Below are 25941 nucleotides of genomic sequence, written 5' to 3' on the forward strand. Positions count from 1 at the left end.
GCTGAGCACAGGCACCCTTCCCACAGCAGTGGGTGGGAGGGAAGGAAACCACCTGAGAAAGGGACCCGGCGCCTGCTGCAGCAAGGAGAGAGGGGATGGAGAGAGAGGGAGCATCAAGGACCCCTCAGTCTGGGGATGGAGATGTAGGGTCTCCTGCTCTGAAAAGGAAATCTTCTACAGCCCTTTACAGTTCAAGGCAGATTTGCCCATTAACTCATCTTTAGATGGGGCCCAGAGTAGACGGAGAAAGAGAAAGCAAGCTCTGAGTGGAGAGATGGGGTTGTCTGCCGCCTCCTCACGGGAAGCCGCCCCGGAGAGGGGGCTTCACCCTCCCACTGGCGCCCGGGTCCTCTCCTGCCCATCCTCCAGCAGCTGAGTGCTGTCTCTCACAGAACTGGCATTTCAAGGACTCTTTACATTAACTACCAAATCAAATGTCTATACATTCCCAGGTACTCCTCCTAATACTTAAAAGTATTTTTTTCCCTATCAAAGATGTCAAATACACCTAAAACTGATACAGAAATAGAGGAAAGAAGAAACGGGGAAGAATCTGCCCTACAGACCCAACTGCACCGCAGGAAAGCGGAGCTCAGCCTAGCAGAGACACAGGCAAGCACAGCTGTGTTTCCAGCAGCCGAACTGAGATAAGGCACACCAGAATTAAAACTCTCATCCCGCTGATACCTCCAGGACTATAAAAGCTATAACTCAGATCTTGCCCCCTTGCAAATCACTAAGCGCTCAGCTCCCTCCAGAGCACCTTTAGCCTGTGCTTTTGCAGAGTCCCACCGATGTGCCAGCACTGAAACACTCCTGCTGTCTGAATCCTCCCCAGAAATTTTCTGGTATATAAGTGTATGTAAATCTGTGCATGCCTGGACCCGGCTGGCTGACAAACTCCCCACTTTCCACATATAGACTGCATGGTGTAGCTCCCTTTGAAGGAAAGGAAATTCAGGAAAACTTGGCCGTTAATTGAGGTATTATTTGTTGCGGGTTCCCGGCCTTGCCTCATGATATGCTGTGAACGAACATGGTTCTCAGTCACGCTTCTATAATTCAGTATTATTAAAATTAGAAAAACAGACAGCTACGGGAGAAAGAATTGAAGGTAATGAGATGGGAGGCAGTTGCATAAGCCAGTAAGAACAATCGACGCTTTGTAGCCTTCAGGCTACCTAATGATTAAAACACACTATTTTGGACAGTCTGTTAGGAGGCATCATCGGAGGGAAATCAAGAGATGGGGACAACCCGGATGCCAGAGGGGGAAAATGTTAATTAGCGCTCTAGTTAAGCCAAATTTTCATCCCGCTCCTGGTCGTGGTTCAACTGATGAATGCTTTACCACTAACTTGCAGAGACATAAATGCAGGCTGAAGTGATGAAGACATCATTCACAACAGCACAAGATCAGTTCAGCTGTGTAGTTAAAGAGAAGAGTTTGTTTGGGTGCAGGCATAACTTTCCTAGAATATTGCTTTATCTAGAATATTACTTTTCTAGAATATTGCTTTTCAGCCCAGAGAAGAAACACACTGCTGCTGCTGCACGCACCCAGGTACAAGCCCACAGCTACATGTGGAAAGAGCCCCCACTCAGTCTGAACACACCAGACAACATCTTCACCTCCGATGACGGCTCCAGCCCAGAATAAAGCTGCTGAACTGTTCTCATCCAGAAGGTCCGCGTCACCAGGACTGCTGTCAGCAGCTCCCTGAAGAGATCCCGTGATCTCCTTTGTCCCGAGGCACTTCCCGGGCATCACACATTTAGGGAATTGAGCCGATCTTCTGCTTCTGAGCAGCATTAACACAGTATGTGGGAAAACTGTTCCCATTACATCTATTATACCAATTAAGCCCACAAAAGCATAACCAAGGAAATCCCTCTAACCTGCGCTCTGAAGCTGGCCAGACCGCAAAATCCAGCAGTCACGTCTGGCTCTACAGGTTCTCACCGCCTCTGGGCTGTGAACAAAGTGGTCCGAGCCCAAGCCGTGGCTCTGCGGGCACAGGACATGGCCAGCTTGCTGCTGTGCAGGGCTGACCTCTCCTCCCCAGCCCCGAAACGATGTGTTCCCAGACTGACCCCCAGGACAGCTCCTTCCCCTTTTTGCGACCCAGCCAGGCTTGGATGTTGTATGGCAGAAAAATCACACCAAGGACCATGTTTAAAGACGAGCAGGACAGACTTGAGCCCCCAGCTGTGACTTGTCCTTGTCAAAGGCTGTTTGGCAGAGCTTGCGCAGCAGAACAACTCACTTGGACTAGATGAGCCACAGAGGTCCCTTCCAACCCCGAACATTCTGTGATTCTGTCATTCTGTGATTCTGTTTTAGGCCTTCGCTCCTCACAAGAAGCACAGCTATCAAAAAGGACTAAAAATACTTTCCATCCCTGTGTCTCTCCTCAGATTGCAAGGTTGATTTGTCCTTCTTGATGGATGGGAGCTGGAGCATTGGTAAACGCCGCTTTCAGCTCCAGAAGCAGTTCCTCAGTAACGTGGCTCAAGCTCTCGGCATCGGCAGCACTGGTCCTCTGATGGGCATCGTTCAGTACGGGTAAGAGCTTTTCCTGCAGCTGCTGCCATGGCCACGGGCACGACTGCACACCCCAGCAGCTGTAGCTCTGTGCCTGATGTCTGCTAAAAGTCTCGCTCCAGCTCACGCCCAGGAGCTGGGTAGCACAGATGGGCCCTACGGCTTTCGTCTTGTTGCACATGCAGCAAAAACTCACAATTGCTCTCATTTCTTCTTTTAGTGATGACCCTTCCACAGAATTTAACTTAAAAACTTATGCCAACTCCAAGGACCTAAGAAACGCCATTGAGAAAATCCCACAGAAAGGTGGACTTTCCAATGTTGGTAGGTGACGGGGCTGTTTGCACACCCTCAGCTCGGGGAGGGCTGCAGAGCCAGGGCTGTAGCGGGCCCACACCTCCTCGCCAGGCATGGTGGCTGTGACCCAACGGTGCTCGGTGCCAGCACAGGGCTGGCGGTGGGGCACCAGCCCACCACGTCCCGCCGGCGCTGGTCCAGGTTGCTGCACGCCTGTCGCAAGCGGACAGGTTTTACCTTTCTCCTCTGGGGCAGGTCCCACCAACACATCAGGGATTCTTGCTAACCCAGCTTGTCACCCCAGCCCCTCTGAAGCACAGGGAGTGGGCAGATGGGGTTCAGCACACCTGCACAGGCAGGCTCAGGAGGCACTGGCACCACCAGCAGTGACCTGCCCTCCTGCTCACACAGCCACAGAACCTCTTTCCCCAGCTCTCAGCAGGGTTCCAACACTTGAATCAGCCCTTTGCCAGCTCTGTAACTCATCCTTACCTCCTCTTTTGTTCCAGGAAAGGCACTTTCGTTCGTTAACAAAAACTTCTTTTTGGACGCTAATGGAAACCGAGGTGGAGCGCCCAACGTGGTGGTAGTGATGGTGGATGGGTGGCCGACCGATCGAGTAGAAGAGGCCTCCAGGCTGGCCAGAGAGTCAGGGATCAACATTTTCTTTGTCACTATTGAAGCAGCTGCTGAAAGTGAGAAGCAGAATGTTATCGAACCAAACTTTGTGGACAAGGTACTTACTGGGCTGGGGTCTGGGCAGGAGCTTGGCTCTGACTCTACATTTTCCATGCTATTTCATTCAAGGTTTTTCCCTCTCCTTCTTGCCACTTGTAGTTATTTCTTGTCCTGCTTATACTGTCCTGAGGTCTCCCATGTGAAGAGCCAGGCTGCAATGCTGAAGTCAGAAAGGGGATGAAGTCAGTAAGGTTCTGGTTTGAGGTGAATCAGGAGGCAAACGGCTTTTTACTCGCTAAACGTTGGCACAAACCTGCAGTCACATGGAGACGAGAGGTTTTTCTGAATACACAGGGGCATGGCAAAGTGACAGGATGAGCGATAGGAAGAGAGGCAATGGCCTCAAGTTGCGTCAGGGGAGTTTTAGACTGGATATTAAGAAAAAATTTTTTACTGAAAGAGTGGTCAGGCATTGGAACAGGCTGCCCAGGGAGATGGTGGAGTCACCATCTCTGGAGGTGTTCAAAAAACGTGTAGATATGGCACTTGGGGATATGGTTTAGCAGGCATGGTGGTGTTGGTTTGACAGTTGGACTTGATGATCTTAGAGGTCTTTTCCAACCTATGATTCTATGATAAAGCACAACTGCAGCCTGAGCTTTCCATGAGCCTCCTGCTGTGAATCTCCCTCTTGGCAAAGGCTGCGGAGCCCTGTCAACCTGATGTCGCTGTTACGTTTACAAACAGGTCCCATACATGCAAATGTTGGGACACTCCCAACACAGCCACATCCCAGTTGTTCAGCTATACTGGATAACTCAAACACTTTGTTTTCACCATTGATCTGATGTGGGTTATTGTTTCTGCTGCTATAGACTTCATGGTAGCTCTTGGAAAAAGAGAAAATCCCTGCTATGTGCAGAAAAAAAAAAAAAAAAAAGTGAGAATGCCAGCCTCGGACAATTTGTATTCGGCACTAAGGGCAGTTGCCTGCTCAACGTGCTCCAGGGCACACTGGCAGCCAGTTACGGCTGGAGGTATCTACCAAGGGCCCGACCAGGGTAGGCTCAGGAAGCAGGGTCTAGTTCTCTGGTATTTTCAGAAAACAGATTCCCATCTGAGCCGTGCTGCTCTGCCATGAAACAATCTCCCATGAGTGTCAGAGCTGCTCCAGAGAGCTGCACTGTCTCCGGCCAGCGTTTAACTGGATGCTAGTCTCCTTTGCATGTAATGCTTTTAAAAGGGCAAAGCTACAGTGAGTGTCAGCAAACCTGCCGGGGACATGGTAGAAGTGGGAGTAGAGTGGGCTCAGAATAGGAAGGTAAAGAGGGAACGGTGACTTCATACTGCTGCATTGTAACATTGAAATAGCAGCAAGACAGTAGAGAGCAGGACACGGTGAGGAGCCCAGACCCATGAGAACTCTAACTCCCTTGGAACCGTTAAGCTTTATGCAAGTCAAGAGCAGGCACAAAGAAAACAGTGCCTTGATCTTTTAAAACACTCGGGGACACACACACAAAGTCGGTAGATAAAGCCTGGCTGAACAAAATATTCTCACCTGGAGACCTGAAGCATTAGCATTTAAAAGGCAATAAAGGGCAATTCGATCCAGCCCATCCCCTCTACTCCTGCACCCACCCCCCTCCCTGACTTCTCCCACTCCCTCTTCCGTGCCACCTCTACTTCCCACCCACACTCGCCACGAACTCTGTAGAAGCCTCCCGCAGATCTGCTCCCTACAAGTATTCGGTTATAAAAATTAATTATTCTTATTTGCTATCTGGCAGAGCCAGCACAACGGGGCATCTTTATAGGCTTTTTGCATTTTCACCAAAATTGCCTGGTGTTTTTTTTCTGCTTAGAAGGGTGTGAGTCGAGGATAACCCAACTTTAGGCCCACATTACAGTTCAAGGCAGTGGGGTTTGTCAGCAGACAAAACCTTCCCTGTTGCCCTGACCGATGGGAGCTGAAGTTGCCACCTGGCAAACACCCAGGCTGCCGTACTGCCCACTGCAGCCACGCTAACAGCAGCTCTGTGATTGGGATGCTGTCTCTATGAACAATATAACTTATCTGAAAAAGCCTGACAGGTGGCAAACTTGCTTGTTACATTTATTTCACTACTATAATATCAGCTCCATCCCACAGCTTTTAAAAAAATGCGAGAAAAATCTGTCTGGTTACGCAAGTATCTGTGATGTTACACTGACATCATTTCCCAGGGAAGCAGATGGTGACTGGAGGAGAGGCCACTTCAGACTCCAGCATTGCTCTTTCCAGGAGTCTATATTTACGATTTAGCTACATACCCCAGCTGAAACAGGTGGGCTGAATTTCCACTGCGTTCGCCCTTGTGTTGCCTTGCAGGCAGTGTGCAGGACAAATGGCTTCTACTCCATCAACGTGCCCAGCTGGTTCAGCCTGCACAAGGTGGTCCAGCCCTTGGTGAAGCGGGTCTGCGACACCGACCGGCTTGTCTGCAGCAAGACGTGCCTCAATTCAGCTGACATCGGCTTCGTGATCGACGGCTCCAGCAGCGTCGGCACCAGCAACTTCCGCACAGTCCTCCAGTTTGTGGCCAACATCAGCAAAGAGTTCGAGATTTCGGACACCGACACCCGCATCGGAGCTGTTCAGTACACCTACGAGCAAAGGCTCGAGTTCAGCTTCGACAAGTACAGCACAAAGCAGGACGTGCTGAGTGCTATTAAAAGGATCAGTTACTGGAGCGGTGGGACCAGCACGGGAGCAGCCATCAGCTACGCCTCAGAGCAGCTGTTCAGCAGATCCAAGCCCAACAAGAGAAAGATCATGATTCTCATTACAGACGGCAGGTCTTACGACGATGTCAGAGTGCCGGCCATGGCAGCTCACCAAAACGGTAAGCTCTTCCATCATTAGCTGCTCTTCTTACGCACCTCAGCCTTTATTCAGGTCAGAGAAATGCAGTTCATTACAGTTTGAAGGCACTGGATGAAACTTTGGGAAGCAAGCTTAGCACCTAAGCCTGGGAGGGGTCTCACAAGCTCTAAGCAAGTGTTGGTTTAAAACCTGAATGAGGACCTTCCAAAAAACCTTACATAAATCTAGCAAAATGCAGCTACTACACATAGGAGGTCTTAGGGGATTTCTACTGTCTTAGCCACACACGAAGCCTCCTTTGGCTTTCCAATCAGGATGATCATCCATCTTCCAACACAGCTGTAGGACATTTGCAGTGGAGCAAGAACCCTTTTTTCAGGAGCCTGTTGTTCAGACCCAGAGCAGAAGCTTTATTATTGTTTAACCCTTTTTGCTGTTGGCAAAAGTGCTTCCAAAGCACAAACTAGGCCTTTCCTCCAATTTGAAAATGCCATTTTTATATGTAGAGAGCACACTGCAACACACTGCCCACATTTTTGTAGCCTGGCAACTACATTTACAGTATTTGTCTTCCATCAAGTTTAAGCAAAAACAACTTTCATGCTCATTCTAAACTCTGGGTTTCTTTCCAGGAATTATATCTTACTCCATCGGAGTTGCTTGGGCAGCCCAAGATGAACTGGAAGCCATCGCAACAAACCCTGATAAGGAGCATTCCTTCTTCGTGGATGAATTTGACAACCTCTACCGCTATGTTAATCAGCTCATCCAAAACATTTGCACAGAATTTAATTCCCAGCCACGGAATTGATGGACGCTAGCAAGGCTGGACCCTCGGGTGCCATGCTGAAGGCACGCCAAGTGCCACAGGAGTAATGCCAGCCCTCAGTTCAAGAAATACTGGAAGTGTGTTTCTCTGGACTTTCCAGTCTGCAAGGTCGATTGCAGCTCTGTCCCTATGCATGGTAACGCTCTGTGTAGACTGTCGGTATTTTTTCCCCCCCCTTACAGGCTTCAGAAACTCTGATTTGGACAGATAGCAACAGAGGCAGTAAACACAGAGGAAATGACTGGAGCTGTCTGAAAAGCTGCTTCCAGCAGAGCGGCCCAGCTTGTCCGATTCCTACCTTCTGGCACACATAAGCTCCTTAAAACGTTCCCCCCCTCTTCCTGAAGCGGCCGTCCCTCCAGGGAGCGGCCACGCTGCCCAGCTGCTGCGGCAGAAGCACCTCCGTGTCCGCACAGCACTGCCCGCCAGCCAGCACCCAGCTCAGGGCTGAAATACCAGATGCTTTTATTCTAGGGGGACAGAACACAAATTTGAGTACTTTCTTAAAAGCAGGCACGCTCTCTGTACAGCTGTCTTGCCAGCAAGCTAAGCTTCAGCTAGCGTAAACTCAAGCATTGAGATTTATCCAGCCCAGAGACTGGAAAGCAAGTGAGAGGGAAGAGTCGAGCTGTGGGACCCTACAACCGTTTGTCAGCCCCAGTAAAGCCCCAAATCCATAAAGCAGCCAACACCCAGGAACTGGAATCTAGTCTACAGCACTGCATTAATACTTGTTTTTGAGACGTGTCTTGTCCCCTCAGCTCTCTTGCTCCGCTCCTGTGTGGCTCAAGGCCTGCAGAACCACTCAGGAGCACTGCTAGGACAGAGGAGACTCTGAGAAAAATTGTGGGTTTAAGCTGCTCATCACTGGAAAAGCACGCGAGACCCGCTGCCCTATTGCTAAACCACAGCCCAGAACGGCTTGTAGCAGTCTTCAGTGTGAGGAGAACAATTCCAGAGCCATTAACAGGATTTAAGCGGGAATTATCCGAAGTTCTGTATTACACACTGGGAAAAGCAGCATTTTGAGCATTTACAGACACACCCTCTCCCAAATCTGGGACTGACTTCTGTTTTATTGGTTGATTTCAAAATGAACCTACTACAGACCTGGATTATTCAAGACACACGGTTGTTTCTTACGTGAAGAACCAGCCATATCACTACCCAGTAGGGGAGGAGGGACACATTAAGAGGGTCAAAAGAACTGCACTTTAATTAGGAAGCAGCAGTTGCTGGTTATGTTTCCATCCAGTGTAAGAAAACACATTCATTAAGCAAAGTTATCGAAGGAAAGCGATGGAGTTTCAAAGCCAACAAAAACGCACGTGTTCACGCACCTCATGGCAACCAAAGCTGCACTGCACCAGGCTTGTGGAACTCACAGGAAATGGGAAGAAATTAAAACTCAAATGTCACATCTTACTCGCAAACCAAGCTTTTAATAGCATTTGTAGTTTTAATAACTGGGACCTGGGATGTTTATTATTCACATAAAAATGTTAATTGAATTAAATTGCCATAAGGGAGACTCCTTTCTGCCAACAAAAGTAGCACATTCTTTTAAATTGTTATGCTTGGAAATATGACTGAAGTAGCTCAAAACTTACCAGCTAAGTAAGCATCATGCAAACTAATGAGAACAGCAGATTCTGCACAATCTCTCTGGTGTGGTAACCTAAGCCAGGTGGGGTCCTCTCAAGAGGTCAGTTACACAACCAATCCTGGATGAAACAGTGGTTTTACACAGAGAAGCTTCAGATCTTCCTCTTAAAGCTGGAACTGAACGTTTCTTCTAATTGAACATTATCAATACAATAATGCTACCCAGACGGAAGATGCAGGGCACTGCCAGCTTCCAAAAAAAGCAAAACAAAGACATTAAATGTAATTGTGTGCAGAGTTTTTAATGCTGATCTGTGCTGCTGCACTTCCACAGCAATAGCCTCTTGGCTTAGAAAAACTGAAGATTAAGGATGGAGAGTCGGGTAGAAGCAGAGCAACCCCTGATACCGCCCACCTCCTGACCCACCTCCCTCACCACCATTCTGCTGAAAGCATCTTTCTCTGTCAACAAGAGCCATCACACGGGCTGGAAAACAAACACATAAACTGAATTCACTGGGGACAATTTCAGACACCAGATGTATTGTCTGAAAACCTGTTTGCTTGGGGTTTAATTTGGGGCTAGCTGAGAAAAATAACTGAATTCTTAACTTTTAGCTACTCTTACGATTTAATTTTTAATGCAACAGCTTACCACCGCATATTGTTTTCCATACTGGCCGTACTCTTGCAGCACAGAAGCCTGGTACTCTGTGGAGACTCCCCAGTGTTCCGCCTGCGCTCTGCCGAAAGCACAGCACAGAGAGCCAAGATATCGGGAACAGCTAGAGCCACGTGTTCTTTAAGATATGTGTTTTAATTTCTTCCAAAAGCTTAATCTGCAAGCACCGACAGTGAGCTTTCAAATGCTCTTTCACAGGGAAGACGCACAGCTGTCTTCTGTGTCAAGCATTCATAAAGGGCACTTCAGGGTTTGTTGTTGTTTAAATGGTTTATCTTAAATTTACAGAACCACCATGGCACTCGGTTGCCAATATGCATTTTTACTAACTTCTCGGGATGACCTTGAAATTGTTGGACCTCAAGGTGTGAAAGCGGTTTAATGCTTAATCCAGTTCTCATCTACACTCCGATGTCCTATTCATAAACACTGTAAACTTAAGCATAAGCCTCAAAACTTGTAGGAATACACCCTTTCCATTAACAAAAGCACAGAACACACTCCTCTGCGTTTCACAGCAATCAAAATACTTGTCATCTACTAAAGTCTTTAAGCACCGTTTTATTAAAAACCAAGATAACTTACATATAAATTTTCATATATGTTCGAGCGGGTATATTTGTTTGAAGAAAGCAGCAGAACTCCTCCTGTAACATATACAAGCTATTTTGAGCTTCTCAATACAGGTTGCTATATCTTTTGCAATAAAATTGTCCCAAAGGCATAAGCAGTACACTTCGTCTCGTCTGTGGTTAAAAAATAAAACACCAAATACTGTCCATGGCATTTTGGTTTCTGGAATGCAGTGAGGTTCTTACTAGGTTAGGGAAGACCTAGCAAGGTTGGTAAGCCCCGGGCGCTTCGATGTCGTCATTTTACAGGCCCAGCTGAAAAAAAGCCTAAGAGTGAGCTAGCAGAGGAAGGGCCACCAAATTACCTGTCAGAGGAATCGGTCATTGAAGCAGAGTCTAACAGCTAAAAGGCATCAAAATCATATGGACTTTCCCAAGTCTGCAAGATCATGTCTTATTTCGAACCAGACTTCTTTCGGAAGCTGAAAAAAATTAACACAGTCTCTACGTACTTTCTAGATGCAGGGCTGAATCAAAGATCTAGATGTCCAGATGCTTGATGCTGGGCCACTTAGTTTCTAACGCCTGACCAGTGCGGTAGAACCCGTCGCCTGGCTGAGGCATCCCCAAGGGAAAGGCTCCAAGGGCACCAAGGGGTGGGACCTGGAGGCAGGCAGGCAGCCAGGGCTGGGAGCTGGCTGAACTAGCCACTGGATACACAGCCAGGAGGGGGTTGTCTGATCGCCCACTCCCTAGGAAACTGCATCTCCGCACTCAGGAGTTGGGCTGGTGGCTTATCGCTGCCCAGCAATCACAGCGCAGAACACCCGCCTCGAGATGAAAATGATGCCGACGCTCTGGAAGCCCTGGGGGAGCTCAGTGACAGCACCCCTCGCCTTTAACTCCAGCACTAGCTACTCATGTTCTGAGTGAACAACTAAATTTCAGTTCAAAGTTTAATGCTAAATCACCTACATATTGAAAACTTTGCAAGCGTACATCTATACAGCTGAGTGCCTCAAATTCCTCAGAGTAGTCTTTTTTCTTTTTTTCCTTGTTAAAAACTCACACTGTGGGGTATCACAGGTTTTAGCACTGAATCAGCTACCTCTCTCACAATCAGCTGTCCGTCATACTGCACGGCAAGAGACGTTATTTTCCTTAAGACCAGTTTAACGTCTTCTCTGATTTCTAATAAAACTCTGACACTGCAGTCTAACAACTCCAGCACTCGCTTGTAGGAATGACTTCTTTTTAAGCACACAGAGAAATGCTAGTTAAAAGTTGCACCATACAGCCGAAGAGAATATGCTCGCTTTTCTCACACCCAGATCATTATGGAGACATGCCTTGTCCGTCGGCAAACCCGTACGGGTTTCGGGAAGGCCCCCCCATGCGGGAGGGTCAGTCCCACACTGCTGGCAAAATCTTCTTTCTCTCTACCTCAGGCACCTTTGACTGACCCTCTCTGGAGGTAGAACACCGGGGTGAACGCAACTGTGCTGTCCTTTCGTAAAGCAATTCCTCCTTTCCTATGAGGAGGGAAGATGAGTGGGACTAAATCAGAAGGGTTATTGTACCCACCGTGAGGAGACGAGAACTTCGCTTATCACATCTACAAGCTTAGAGAAAACAGGATGGGCTCGCTAACAAGTTGTTCCGCTCAGTTCTGTGTAGGTTCCCATGCCACCCCCGCAACAGCGCCGTTCGGAGCATTTTCCCGTAGCAACGCGACTACCATCTGTGATGTGTGGTTTGCTCTCCCTCATCCTCTCCCCAAGGGCAGAACCGTGAGCATATTTTTTACGTTCAATGAATGTTCTCCCCCGGAAGCGCACCATGTCTAACGGTGCACATATTTTTATGCTAAACAAGTGTCCTCCCCATGAAGCACACCATGTCTCTCTGCGATCAACGCACCGCCGACAGACCAGCTCCTGCACAACGGCACCGTACCCACTCTGCCTGTCTGTTCACCCCACGAAGATCCTGGGGACTGTGCGCTGAAGTGCATGGAAATATGTACGGTGCCAACAGTGCCAAGATGGCACAGCAGCACAAATCTGAGACATACGGAGAACAGAAAAACCGAGACACTACTGCGAATGGTAGCATTCAAAAGGAAAGTCACGTGAAGCTGCCTCATGCCCCTCCAAACGCATCGCTACTTGTCCTAGTCCGAGTGCACTTCCCCTCCCTCCTAGCACACACTCTGAGACCACACATCTCGTGATAAAACGCAGAATTATGAACACAATACAAGATGTTGAAAAATAGTATTTATTAGCACCCAATTTACATAATTATATGGTACAAATGACACTTACTTGCTGCTGTAACATTAAATAAAGCTGCTCTTAAAAACCATTGCTTATTTCTGGAAGTCCATGTGATTTTGCTCAGCACAGAATGCGGGTACAGTATACAGCTACCCCACTTCACTACTGTCATACCAATACAAACAGCTGCATGGTTACCTCATGTGGTCTCATTTTAAAAAGCACGCTAACATAAGCAGAGCTATATAATTTTAATGACAAAATATTTACTTGACTTACTCAGGCAAGTGAATGGAGCTTTGAATATAACCTACCCAAGAAGTTTCACAAAATAGGAATTGCAGTGAAAAAGAGAAAATTCAGTGTTGCAATTAAGAAGCTCAAAAATATACTGGCATATTTCAAAATAATCTCCCTCTGAATTTTCTATCTTTGCCATTTTAGATATTTATCCAGGATTTTAAAATATTGAATTTTAGTAAGAAGTTTAATATTAAAGTATTTGAAGAAGCATTTTCATTTAAAGCAAAATTTACACTTTTTATAATAAATACTTTTCAAATCTTTGGAGAATTAATCACTTTTTCACTTTTCACATGTCCCATGATTAAGAAGCCTCTCTGAAATCATGAAATACATGAAATTAACGGATCCTTACTCCCAAGAAAACTAATTCCTTCACAAGTTAGAAAACAGAATGTCTCACTTAAACTAACATTCACTTTTGTACGACAGTAGCATTTAAACAAAGTAATTTGGTGGCACTGAGATTCTGACACAGTCTTGTACTGAGCCATACACAAACTGACAAGCAGACTATTACTCAACAAGTAGGTATTTCTCATTTGGATCCACCACTTCACAAGACGCTTGAAGCCCAACATTGTTTCAAAGTAGTCATTCAAAACTGGCGTGCAAAATCATAACCTCAGCATAATTCTGAAGGGGATTCTTAATTTAATGTAGGTGTTTATATATCAGTCACAGTAGCCTTTCTCATATCAACTGTCTGTCATGGAAGTGACCCAGAACAGAAGAGGAGCAACTGTAGTTACTAACATTTAAGTGGTTATCATCTGTGGTATCTTCTCAAAAGAGAACCGTCAGGTAACACTCAGTTCAACAGTTTTTCTTGTAGCGAGGAAAAAAAAAAGTATATTAATATAAACTACCACAGAAAAACCCAAACAATGGTCCATAAGGCAAATAAAATTATCTGGATTTACTTTTTTAAAACCTGACAGTTTCTTTTAAAAGAAACCAATTGAAGACATTTATTGAGAATACAATGCAGGTAGTTGATATGCTGACAAATATCAACAGAAAATCTTACAGCAACAATAGTTTTCTCATCACGGATTTTCTTCTACAGTTTTTTTCAGGTGCATGATTCAAGGAAAATATAGCACAAGACCGCTTTTCAGTCTGCTTGGGCTATAAAGGTAGAAGAAATTATTAGCTAACATGCTCAGTTCGCATTTCCAGAAAAAGTGCTAACACATATGAGACAGTTTTCAAAACCTATGTATGTTTGTAAATGTCTGACTGCAAGGAAACAATTCTAGGAGCCATACAACCGAAAACAAGCTACATTCAAAAAGCACTATCTTGATGATAGGAAGAATAAAAAAATAAATTCTTCATGGAAAAATATTAGCTTGAAGTCCACCGTTTATCCCTTATACAATGTTTTTGGCTGCTTTTAGTAAGTAATCCAAAAATAATGAGAATATTTGGCTTGGCAATAAGTTATCCCTTCCCTTTCCGAATAGTACAAATTCAGGTGCATAAAACTTTTCTCAGCATTCCCGTCTAATACTCTGGTGTGAGGACAAAGGGTTTCTTGAACCAGCAAGGAAGTAACTTTGGGAACCTGCAATTCAAACTGAGGGAATGCAAGCAGACCGGGCTTGAGAACCGTGTCAACACAAGGCTTTGAGCAGCGTAAAACACATACCTGCAGGCATGGTTTAAACGGAGGTGTGGCCTCCCAGGACCACAGCACAGATTCTGTCATCTAGCAACAAGTATCTCCTGACAATGAACCAGTGGAGACCCACAAACTGTACTATTCAACTGGATCTACACCTTCTGTAGTGGAATTCAGATTCTCCAAAACATCTTAAATGCTACAGCACTTGCTAAGTTTTCACAACAGACTACAGAGCAGCAAATAAGTCAGCGGGTGCGGTAAGAGACAACTCAGTAGAATTAAATGAACTAGGAATAAGGAGGTGCAAACTAGTCTTTTAGTGGTAGGAGGGGTAGGGCTGAAGCTGAAAACCTACCACCCTTCAAAAAACCCTCTAAGAGAAAATCAACAATCTTATATGAAATTTACCCTGCAATGAGAGTCCACTGCAGATGGGATTTTAACATTCTCAGAAAATACAGCCTATAGGAGCATTTAAGCGGGCAGACAAAAAACAGGTATCTCAAGGACAGCTAACCCTCACAACTGGTACGTTCATTAGCACAGGCAGAGACATCGTTTCAAAGGTTTTACTTCCTGCCACCCTGCCTCCCGGGATTAGTCCCACCCGCTGAACAAGAGCACTTGCCGGAGCAAGGACTATTTACACAAAGGTCATCCCAGTCCCACTCCACACCCCACGTGTGTGTTCACTTGCTCTGTTGTATGTAATACTATCTTCTACAATATTGGGGGTTATTCTTCTAAAACACCCCCTTATGTAACTGGATGGATTAACATTGTGGTTTTCATCAGTTTCTCTGCTGCTCAGTAGAAACACTGTGGAAGTTTGACTAGCAGTTTACAGGCCAGGAGTTTCAGTAATGGTGTTCATCTCTAAACTGAAAGACACTGATGATGAAAGAGTCAAGACTGTTCTCCTACTGTAACCCTCTTCAACCAAATACATCATCAGATTTAGATAAAATACTCTCACCACCTTCATGTCCTTATGGAAAAAGGGAGATGCTTCAAACATTCGAGTATTTTTTTCAGGGAAATCTTTGCTTCCTCTCTGTCACTCAATACTAACAGCTATGCCGAGCATCCCTACATCATCCCTCCTGCTCACCAACAGCAGATGCCCAAGAAAACTGAAATTACCATGTCGAAGATTGCAACATCTTATATAAACCAATTTACCATACCTAAGTGGTTTACTATCATATTCTGATTTCTCCATTCTTAACAGTGTAGTCCAAAACAATTCTGACGAAACAGCTACAAATTTCAAATGTTTTTAAATGCTATATTATAAACAGCATGTTATCACAGTTACTTCCATGAATCTTATCAGCTCACCCAACAGAAAGCTGAAAAATGTAAACGCTAAGTGAGTCACAAATTACCTGGAACCACTGGTCCTCGTTTGTATGAGAAAGCACTGAAGGAGTATTTTTTACAGAATAGGCTTTTCAATGTGAAGCAAGTCATACAGATGACACTGTACATAATATATATATATCATCTGTAGATTACGCCTGAAGGGAAAAAAAAAAAAAAGAAAAAATGAGAAACTAGCCTAAAATTCTACTCTGCTTACCAAATTTTGTGGCTTTGGTTCAACACTAACAGACATCATGAGACAAAGCGTTACTGTAAAAAACTTCAAAACTTGCTTATCTGATGGTTATGCCTGCTTTTTAATTTTTTTTGTTTCCTTTGGGATGGACTAACACTTCTGCCAATCAAACACTGCTCAAATGACACATCAATTCATGGAAATTGCTGGTTCCCAAAATTACATTGATAAAACGTGAGGAAGGAGGTGAGGAGAGGGGACACATCTGTGATCAAACACTTGTACTGAAAAAGGTGGTGTAACTAAGTCCTTTATCTCTTAAACATTTACTAAAAAGGACAAGTTTCCGGTTACTTGAAATTCACAAGCACATAATGGTGTTGTATGACCTAATCACCAAGCTGTATGATGAACATCACACACTTACTCAAACACATTACGTATGGGACTGCTTTAACATAACATTATTTGAAAACATACAGCCTAAAAAATAACCTACAGTATGCAGCATGTAGTTCTACAGGCTTCTTGCTAAAGAACATATTTTATCAAAATAAAGATGAATGAGGTCCCAAAATATCAGGTGATTTTCTTACAAGCAATAAAATCTTTTATGCGGTATGTCAAAAATTTTCTCTTTGAGGCACAAAAATAAATGCAGACTCTAGGATTTTATTAGAGTGAAGAAAATGTTTTCCACAATAAAATTGTATCTAGAGCTTCTTCCAGGCTACTCCAAATCGTTTTGTGCAAGCATTTTGATAACTGAATCAAATATGTGAAAGCAAACAGCACAGTGAAATAAATTAGAAATTAAAATGACAGTATTTAAACCTAGCAGACCAATTTTCAGCACACAGAAGGACTGAAAATTCTCCCATCAAATCAGTTAGTAAAACCAAAATCAGTAGCACAGGCTAACATACACAAAAAAAATTATATGAGTTAATCATTAAAAAATGTACCATGTAAATTAGATATGGGAAAACCAGTAATTATAAAATGCCATATACTGATGTTGCACAAAAATGCTTATTTACAAGAATAAGCATTAGGTCCAGTCTTGTTTACATTTCAACAGATCCATGTATCACATTCATGAAAGTTACCAACTACAAATAAAATAATTTAGTGCCCTCAGAGATCAGAAGTTCAAAGCTTATAAAACCCAGGATAATCATGAAACAGGAATTAAGTATCTAGCTGCAAAAGAATCATAACAACATACTGAAAGTGAAGAAGCAGCTTGAGAAACAACGATGCTCAACGTTATTTAAAACAGTTGTCAGAAATAAAGAAATACAATTTGGGTTTGCAAGACACTAGCCAGAAGACCAAAAGTTTGATCTTCCTACACAAAAGCATCATGTTACAGAGGAAAAACCAACCAAACACAAAACACACTTAACCAATGACCTTCAGAGTAAGGCCAACAAATCATGCATGTGGAATGGTGGTGCAGGCACCAAGATACAGAGAACGGAGCCAAAAAGCGGAAAACAAGAAAAAGTTGTGTAAAAAGAGCAGACTAAATTATGGCTTCAGGAAAGTGAAAAGGAATGGAAATCCACAGCTAGAACTTGTGCGTGCCTTGAGGTTCCAGATTATAAAGACGATGAGGAATACGTAAAATGGCACAAAACATGGCTTGGAATACTGGCATGAAGTTATAAAAAAAGAACTACTAAACATGATGTAAATCCTCTTGTCAGTGAGATACAATCACTAATATAATCTTCGAAAGGAAGCCTAATTGTTTAGAACATATATAAAACCTCACTGGCCAAGACAATATTAAAATGCACAAGTCTACAACCCTGCTTTAGCAAGCAGATGGACTAGATAACCTAAATAATTTTTTCATCCCTAACTCCTCTGATGATGGTCAGAAAATCTGACAGGCTCATGCATGATACCCTGCAGTCCTACAAGTATGTGAGCAAGTACAGTAAAAAGACATTGACATCAATTATGAAGACCAGCACAAAAATATATATATACTCCACAACCTCTTTGTAAGGCTACATTTGTTTTGTTTTTTAAAGGCACCTCATCCTCTAGCTATTGCCAGCTTTTTAAAAAATCACTTTTCAGTTTGAGCAAGAGCTCAATAGTGAGAAGGAAACATCTTTCAATTCACATTTGAACAGCCACTTCTTACATTCCAACTGTAATCAGAACGACAGTCTTTAAAAAAAAAGCATGCCGGCCTATTAGTTTTATGTACAGCAATTTAAACAACTGTAACTACATATTGTATTGTGTAAGCAAAAGCACAACATTCATTTCATACTCACATCATTACCCTTTGTATATGCAAACTCAAGAGAACTCTTAATACTAAAACATTAAAATGCACCCATGGAGTCTTCCCTTACTAGACACATTTAATACATGTTTACAATATATATATACACATATATAATATACATAACTTTTAGAATTTTTCAAATAAATCTTTGTAATTTCCTTTCAAAAAGAAATAAAATAATGACACTGAAAGAATATGAGTCAAGTACACAGAACTCGCACAAAGTTGAATGCTCAGTTTTGCAGCCAAGTCTCCCCTTTTCCATCATAACCAAAACACTTTACAAAAACTAAATAATCTGAATTACTATTGTAGTCATCTGTTTCATGGTAAAAGTTCTAATCTCACCTATGGAAATACATTGCCTATCAGTATTGTGAAGTGATGTATCTGAATATTCTGAGCAATAAAAGATAATACAGGACATTTTAACAGTAAGTATGTGTTGAAGGCTCAAACAGCACAGGTCAACCTGTTATTCTAAATAATATAGTTGATTTAAACTCTGAGATCAGCTTCAGACGTGGTCCCATCCCCATATGCCACTCTGAAAACAACATAGTCAAACCCTATGTTGATATCTTTCAATGATTCCTTTTTAAAAAGTGTCAGTTTAAAGGTAAAGATTTATTTATCAGTTTCCAGTCTTAACCTCAGGCTGGTATGTGGAAGAGCTGTGCTGGGTTCTTTCCTACTCACATCAGCACCAGAAATCATGTCTAGCAGAAATTCTGCCTTGCATTTCCAGTAGAGGAAAACACCAACTTCAGGCTTATGAGCAGTAGTAACTCTGATGATGACACCTAATAGAAAAGAATCCACTCACCCTCCTTTAAGAAGGGATAAAAAGATCGGATTAAAAGTTTTTTGTTATTCAAATCAACAGAGAAGCTCTGAATGCATAAACAAAGCACATCTGTTGAGTAATTACAAGAAGCACTCATTCTTCAGGTAACCTAATCAACAGCACGATATGCCCTGTGAAGCAGACCAGCTAAAAAGTTCCACAAATGGTGAAGCTGGGAAATACCTCTAGAAGTAGCAGAATCTCTCAGACTTGATAGAACTTTGTGTAGTTCCCACCTATTGCACTAGTAGGACTCATATGAACATCAGGTATAGGTCTAATCTTCAAAAGAAATTTCACTGTTCTTCTTAATGCCCAGAATGATACCCTTTTTATCAGGAACAGAAAGAGGAGATGAGTGTTTGATAGCTAAATTGTAGGACAGCTTCTTTGGAAGGCTTTGTGATAATTTCTTGTGCCAGACCTCCACGAATAAACAGCATTATAAATCTGAATAAGTTAAATCTGCTACTCAGTATACACAGACTGCTTCAGTCTGTTGTTAATTGGGACTAGACTAACGGCTCAGCTTCTAGCCACATGCTAATACAGTCTTTTAAAAAATAATATAGTTTTCTTTGCAAACTAGATATTTACTGTATAACACCTCAGATGTAACAAAAACTTTACTGCGTTTTAATTTATGTTAGTAATTTGCTTTTCTTTAACTGCTTTTATCTTAGGCTAGCAGCCAGGTGGCTGAGATTAACTATCCACTGCTGCTCTCTGAACAAGATCTACTTTATTATTACCAAAGGGATGACAAAGTGCCTCTCACATGACACAGTAATGAGCATGTGAACTGACACTTTTTCCAGGTGACTTAAAATTAAGTACATCAAGATTCCTCAATGAGAAGCATCCTTGGAAGCTTCCCTCTTTTCCTACTCCCTGACGCAATTAGACCCCTTCTTTCCAGTACTCCATTTTATTAATAGAGAATATATAGACCTAGTTTCACCCAAGGCCTGCCTGGACGAAAATTCACACCCTCTGAAATAAAAGCATTTCTTTAATTTTTTTTAACTATTTGAAACTGAGAGTTTCCAAGCTCTCAGCACCAGCTGAGCTCACAGAAACCAGAACAAACGTCAATTTAGAAAACAGCACCCTGCAAAACTAAACACTTACAAACACTCTCTGAATTACAGGGCAGGATGAGAAGACTCCTGCCCCTCTCTTCTCTGTTGTGCAGCTGGTTAAATATATACAAAGCTAGAGTTGAAAGGGAAGCACTCTGTCATACAAACACTTTAGCCAGGGCATCTGCTCCTGCACTGGCAATATAACATTTGGAGGGGTGGAATGCCACATCATGAATGGACTCATCAAATTTTTTGCGATGAGCAGTAAATTCTTGGATGCAGGTCTTGCTTTCAAGATTCCACAAGCGGATCGAACAGTCATGACCTAAAGAAAGGGGAAACAGTTTTCTCTGTAATTCTCATGTTGGTCACCATTATGAGAAAAAGAAAATTAAATCTGAATATACTTACTGCCAGACATCAAATACAAGCCATTAGGATCAACAGCTAAACTCGTAACTGCATCTAAGTGAGCCACCATGGAGTGGATCAGTTTTCCTTTGAAAGAAAAGATTTATTTTGGTTATTTTCTGCAATTCACTCTGTTACCTGTATTCACTGCTTAAACCCTATCACAGCTAATATTATAAATACAAGATCTAGTCCCATGACTGACACATTAAAATTATGCAAGTCATTTTTTTAATGTTTACAGTCTCAGGAAAGCCACAGTACCAATATCACCAACTTTGTTGGACCTTCGTTTCATGTGTGCAAAACCACTGTGAAGCTGCAATCACTGGGCATTTTAAGTATCTGCCCCTTAAGTGAATTGAGCAAATTCTTCACTAGGAAGGAGGACAGGGGCTGAGCATACTCATAAGCAATGAATATAAACTACATAAGAATACAGGATAATTTTAGAACATTAATTCTCTTTGAGTTGACTATTACAGCTTATTATAATTACAGTAATGATTTCATGTGAAAAATAAGAAATCACGGGTCAAATGTGGGGTTTTCTGTTGCAGAAGATAATAAAACAGAAAAAAATGAGCAGCTGTTTCCTCTACTATTTATTACAGAACCACATCATCAAGCAAATCAGCTATTTTCAGCTTTTTCCTCAGCTTCCATTGGGTCCTTTCACCTCTTCTTATTTAACATACATCTGGGGAGCAGTTCACTTAAAAACAACAATAATATTGAAAGATCTCAATTTAACTTCTAAGATAGTTTGACATGGAAGCAGAGGAGTCACAAACTGAAGATTATGAAGATTCACGTCAGAATACCAGATCAATACCACCATTTCTATCAAAAAGTCTTTTAAAACCTAAGAGATTTATAATTACACATCTCAGAGTGACTCTCACTAGAAATTGGAAAAAGTATTCTAAGCTGTCCAGCTGTTTCTGCAGAAGTGAGAGATTTGGAGAAATACAATAGATCAAATTGAGAACAACGCCTACAAGTGAATTTCCACCTCTATGCCATCAGGCTGAGGTCTTGGAAGCATTAAAGGAGTGCAGGAGCTTCCTGCCCTCAGATCAAAATAACACAGACAACACAACAGAAGAAACATGAACGTAAGCACATGAACACTTTCAAAAAGCTTCTTTTATGTTCAATATTGGTAACTCCCATAAATAAGGCATTTTAAAAGAACAGAGAATGATGTGGGAGATCCTCCGACTAGGATCTGCTGAAAAGATGCATACCTGTATTGTTGTCATAGAATTTGATGTGTCTGTCTTCATGAGCAGTGATACTAATTGGAAGAGTTGGATGGCTGATGACTCTGTTTATCTGACAGGAGGAACTGACTGCTAGGAAAAAACCCACACATATCAATACATGTAAATTGCTAAGTTCTTTGAAAGATTGCTACTAAGAAATAAATATGTAATCAAACTTATCTGCAAAATAATTCTTACCTTTAAATAATGGAAAATCTCAACTAGAACCTTATGTAGTGTGGTTTACTCTAAAGTACTTCCTGAATTACACACACACAGAGGTATACATAAACCGCACGTATGAGTGCAAATACAAACAAATAAGCTGTAACTTCTGGCCACGGTTTTAGATGGACGCATCAGGTAAGAATGTGAAGCCAAAAACTGAGTGAAAATCCTTTTTTTGCATTTTCCCACCTCCACACTCCTCCTCTGGTGAAGCCAAACTTTCTTTATAACTTATGGACAGTACAGGAAAATTAGCATTGCAGGCAGTATGTTTCCAAGCAAACAGGATCCTGTGCCCTCACCCTCCCAGATCAAAAAGCACCTATTATTATTTGATGCACACAGATTAAAATATGTATTGAAGAAAATGATGCTAGACTATTCACAGGAGAGCTGTTTTACTAGCCTTCAGAAATCTTGAAATATCATATATATATATATAAAAAATAAGTATAGGAGTTGTTTGATTAGAAATCTAGGCATTGCTGTGATGTACAGACTAGTGCAAGAGTGGTCTTAAGAGGTACAGATTATCACAAAACCACAAATAGCCACTCCACAGAACATCAAAATACAGCTATCTTCTTTCATGTGGGAGTTGACTGCTTTTAGTTAAACAGCTGCCAAAGAACTCTAATCATCTAATCAAACTTCGTACTAAAATAAATAAAATAGAATACTACTAAAGGATCACTTGCTATGAAGGTGGTAAAGACTTCAGTTTACATCTTTCTATAAAAATCTGAACCTTCAAGTAGTGTCAGCATCCACAGGACACTTAAAAATTATGAAGATGTAAATTAAGGAAAAGCACATCTATATTAATATCCCCCCTCCAAAAGTACTGAAAGCACATACGAGTGCATCACAGCCAGCTATCCTCATACTTTTAAAATGCCAAGCAGAATGAGTCCCTAAGTAGTAGTGGTAGGGCATTTCAGGCAACTCATTTCCCTCTTGCCTATTTCTTGCAGAAATAATAATTATTTTTTTTTTAATATATGTAAGCTTTATAGTACTGTTACATAACTAAAGATACTAAACAGAGACTACTGGTTGCCATACCATGGTCTCGTTTTCTTAAAGGAATATTACTGAATTACAGTAAGGAGAAGGAGGTGAAAAAAATAGAAGTGAGGAAAAAAAAAAAGAAAGGTAATGTCTACTGAATAGATAACTGATTTAGGACTATGTTTTCAGACAGGAACAAAGATGTGGGTTACAAAAACAAATCCTGCACAGCAAAGAACAGTATGAAGAACTGAGATGGCACTTTCCATTCCTTTTTATAAAATAACAGTCATTCAGCTATTTCAGAGCAGACAAGCAAAGCCAACAAGACAGGCTTACTCCTTTTTTAAAAGATAATTAAACAGTAGAAATCACTGACACAAAACTTTTAGGGGAAAAAACTATTAAAATTTTTTAAAAAAGGAACATTTATACTGTTACCAGGCTACCATTTTGGCCTGAATATGAAACCTCATGCTTCAGCTCATTCTGATCTCTTCACTAATGCTGAGGTAAAATAATTTACTGATAGCAGGCTCCTTGCAGTTTCCTCTAAAATTTCTGATATTGGCCACTGCCATGATCCAAGGCATTATATGGGACCTTGCGAATGCTCTTCCACTGCAGCTCTTCTTTTCTCTTATACTGAAAACTTCTGCTAAAGCCCAACTGCAAATGAGCTATAAGTGTATATAAAACTCAGAAAAGGGATACCATCAAGGAGAAATTAAAAAGAATACAAACACTCACTCCCAAATTTTTAATATATTCAACTTCAGATTTACCTGATATTACCTCTATCTTGCAATTTTGGACTGAAGAGAGAATGGAAGTCTTAAAGCTGCAAAGATCACTGGGCTCTATTAAAGAAACCTGTGCTTCTCCTTGTGCTACTGTTCCTTGAAGAGGAATTCAGATAGTGTGGGCTTGTTTCTTCTACCTTCTTTCAAAAGTATGTGCACTCTCCTGCTATTGAAACACCCGCGATGTCTGTTGTAGTAGTGATAATTTACTGCTACATCTCAAAACACAGCTTATAACTAATGTTATAATTTATCATGACTGCCCAATTGTTTGGAAACACTGAAAAGACTATGAACAGTATCAAACAAGCAATTTTTTTTTTTTTAATACATACTTGTATCTCCACTGGACTCCAGGGTAAGAATTCGTTGCCGCGTCTCCATGTTAAAAATGCTAGTGTGTCCACTGTTAAACGACGCTACCATGAGGCTTGTGTCACTGCTCACAAGATCCACTGACGAAGGGATTCCCATTTCTAGAAAACAATGCAGAGAACATTTTCATAAGATATAGTTACTGTAAAGAAAACAAAAAAAAAGAAAAATCCCAATCAGTAAGCACCTTAATATCGAAAGGGTCATGACTATGAAAGGAAATGTTACATTTTAAAACCTACGTTATACCAATATATAATGCAGATTGCCCTGCATGATCATCATTTTAATCTTATTTTTCCTATACGCGTACCAACAATATTCTTTACTAAGATGCTGTATCTGGAACTCCAGCTGGACAGAAATCTACTTTGAAATTAAGAAAGTAAGAACTCCCTGCCCCCTTCTCCTTCTTTTAACTTTAAGATCAATTCTCAACCAAACCTCCATTGCATGAAGTAAAAGGACATGAAACTGAAGTGGTAAAATCACTTATATGACAGATGATTAATATTATTATTATTAACCTGGGCAAATTCAGAGCTTAAAAAACCCCCAAAGCTTTCCAGGTGCAAATTTTATACGCTGATACTGTCAGCATGGAAAGTTACATAAATACATTATGAACTCTTATTACAGAGCTTCTTCCGCCCTGTCTGTTAGGGTATACATCCTGTCTCCTCACACTGGAGCCATCTGAACACTACAGGACAGAAGGCTGAATGTTGTGAAAGAACACCACCGGATGGCAACAGATGCCAGGAGGAGGAGGAAGAGGTAGAGTGGGAGACACTGAATGTTAAGCAACCTAATGGCCATGTATCCAAATAACACAGAAATATCATCACTTCTCTAAATCTAAGATTCACGGGAGAAACCTCTTTCTTGGACACACAACCTCAGGAATGGTTGTACTTCTCCACAGATACTCAAAAAAAAAAGCCAAAAAGAACTGGTGTGAGAAGAAAATACGTATTGTTTCTGAAGTGACCTTTTCTACCACTGCCATGTCTGGTTATCTACAGCTTCCTGGTAAGCCTACAATGGTTAATCTAAAGGACTTAAATGATGACTGCTAGGTATTTTAGAGAGTTTGTTCAAGGTTCTCAATAAACCACAGGAAAACTCAAAGGACAATCTTTGAATTTCACAACTGGTTTTCACTCTAGTTTGGAAGATAAAAACCCCAAAGATTAGCTCTGTGAGGCAAACTACCCCCTCACCCCCTTTAATTTAATAATTAAAAACAAAATTAAAAAAAAACCAAACGAACAAGATAAACACCAAAAAAAACCAAACAAAAAAAAACCCACTACAAGGAAATTTTCAAAGCAGGCAGGCAGGCAAGCTGGCAGCAAACCAGACACGTTTTTCACAGAACCCTGCAGAACTTTGGAAATACAGTTCTGCCACAACTAAAATATGTGAAATATTTCTATTTTTCTCAGCCTATTTTAACTAACAAGCAATGGTAGATCAGACCAGCTTTACACTATAATTCGATAAATCTGTTCAGTCATGCTGAAGTTTATTTTGCTTCAATGTTGCTCTGAAAAGCCAAGGAACTGTCTCCGTTCACGGGCTGCCTTTATGACATTCGGCTCTAAGAGAGTTTGGCAATGTCAGCGGGCTCATTCTAGAGCACTTACTCAAACAGCAACTTCAAGAAATTAGGTTCTAAACAATAGGATTTTGATTTGTGCATGACATTTCAGAAACTAAATCCAATGGACAGAATTTTTTTCAACTAGCAGT

The 25941-nt window shown here is 42.0% G+C and overlaps 2 protein-coding genes across 7 annotated transcripts in view; one reads left to right on the forward strand and one right to left on the reverse strand.

The window, feature by feature from the left end:
• The window catches only part of VIT (vitrin), a 58195-nt gene extending 47898 nt beyond the window's left edge, over positions 1–10297 (forward strand). For 4 of the 5 annotated variants that reach the window (XM_075412689.1, XM_075412691.1, XM_075412693.1 and 1 more), the window contains 5 exons: positions 2419–2566; positions 2766–2869; positions 3352–3578; positions 5892–6405; positions 7019–10297. In XM_075412689.1, the coding sequence (XP_075268804.1) occupies positions 2419–2566; positions 2766–2869; positions 3352–3578; positions 5892–6405; positions 7019–7197 (1172 nt within the window). In that variant the 3' untranslated portion in view covers positions 7198–10297. The remainder of the gene's footprint in view (positions 1–2418; positions 2567–2765; positions 2870–3351; positions 3579–5891; positions 6406–7018) is intronic. The other variant, XM_075412690.1, reaches the window with a different exon arrangement.
• A 2036-nt stretch (positions 10298–12333) lies between these two features.
• STRN (striatin) overlaps positions 12334–25941 on the reverse strand; it is a 72021-nt gene continuing 58413 nt past the window's right edge. For both annotated transcript variants that reach the window (XM_075412696.1, XM_075412694.1), the window contains 4 exons: positions 24147–24287; positions 21752–21859; positions 20502–20588; positions 12334–20415 (listed from right to left, as the gene is read on the reverse strand). In XM_075412696.1, coding sequence (XP_075268811.1) covers positions 20246–20415; positions 20502–20588; positions 21752–21859; positions 24147–24287 — 506 coding nt within the window. In that variant the 3' untranslated portion in view covers positions 12334–20245. The remainder of the gene's footprint in view (positions 20416–20501; positions 20589–21751; positions 21860–24146; positions 24288–25941) is intronic.

Source organism: Opisthocomus hoazin, chromosome 2 (assembly GCF_030867145.1).
Source record: "Opisthocomus hoazin isolate bOpiHoa1 chromosome 2, bOpiHoa1.hap1, whole genome shotgun sequence".
NCBI lineage: Eukaryota > Metazoa > Chordata > Aves > Opisthocomiformes > Opisthocomidae > Opisthocomus > Opisthocomus hoazin.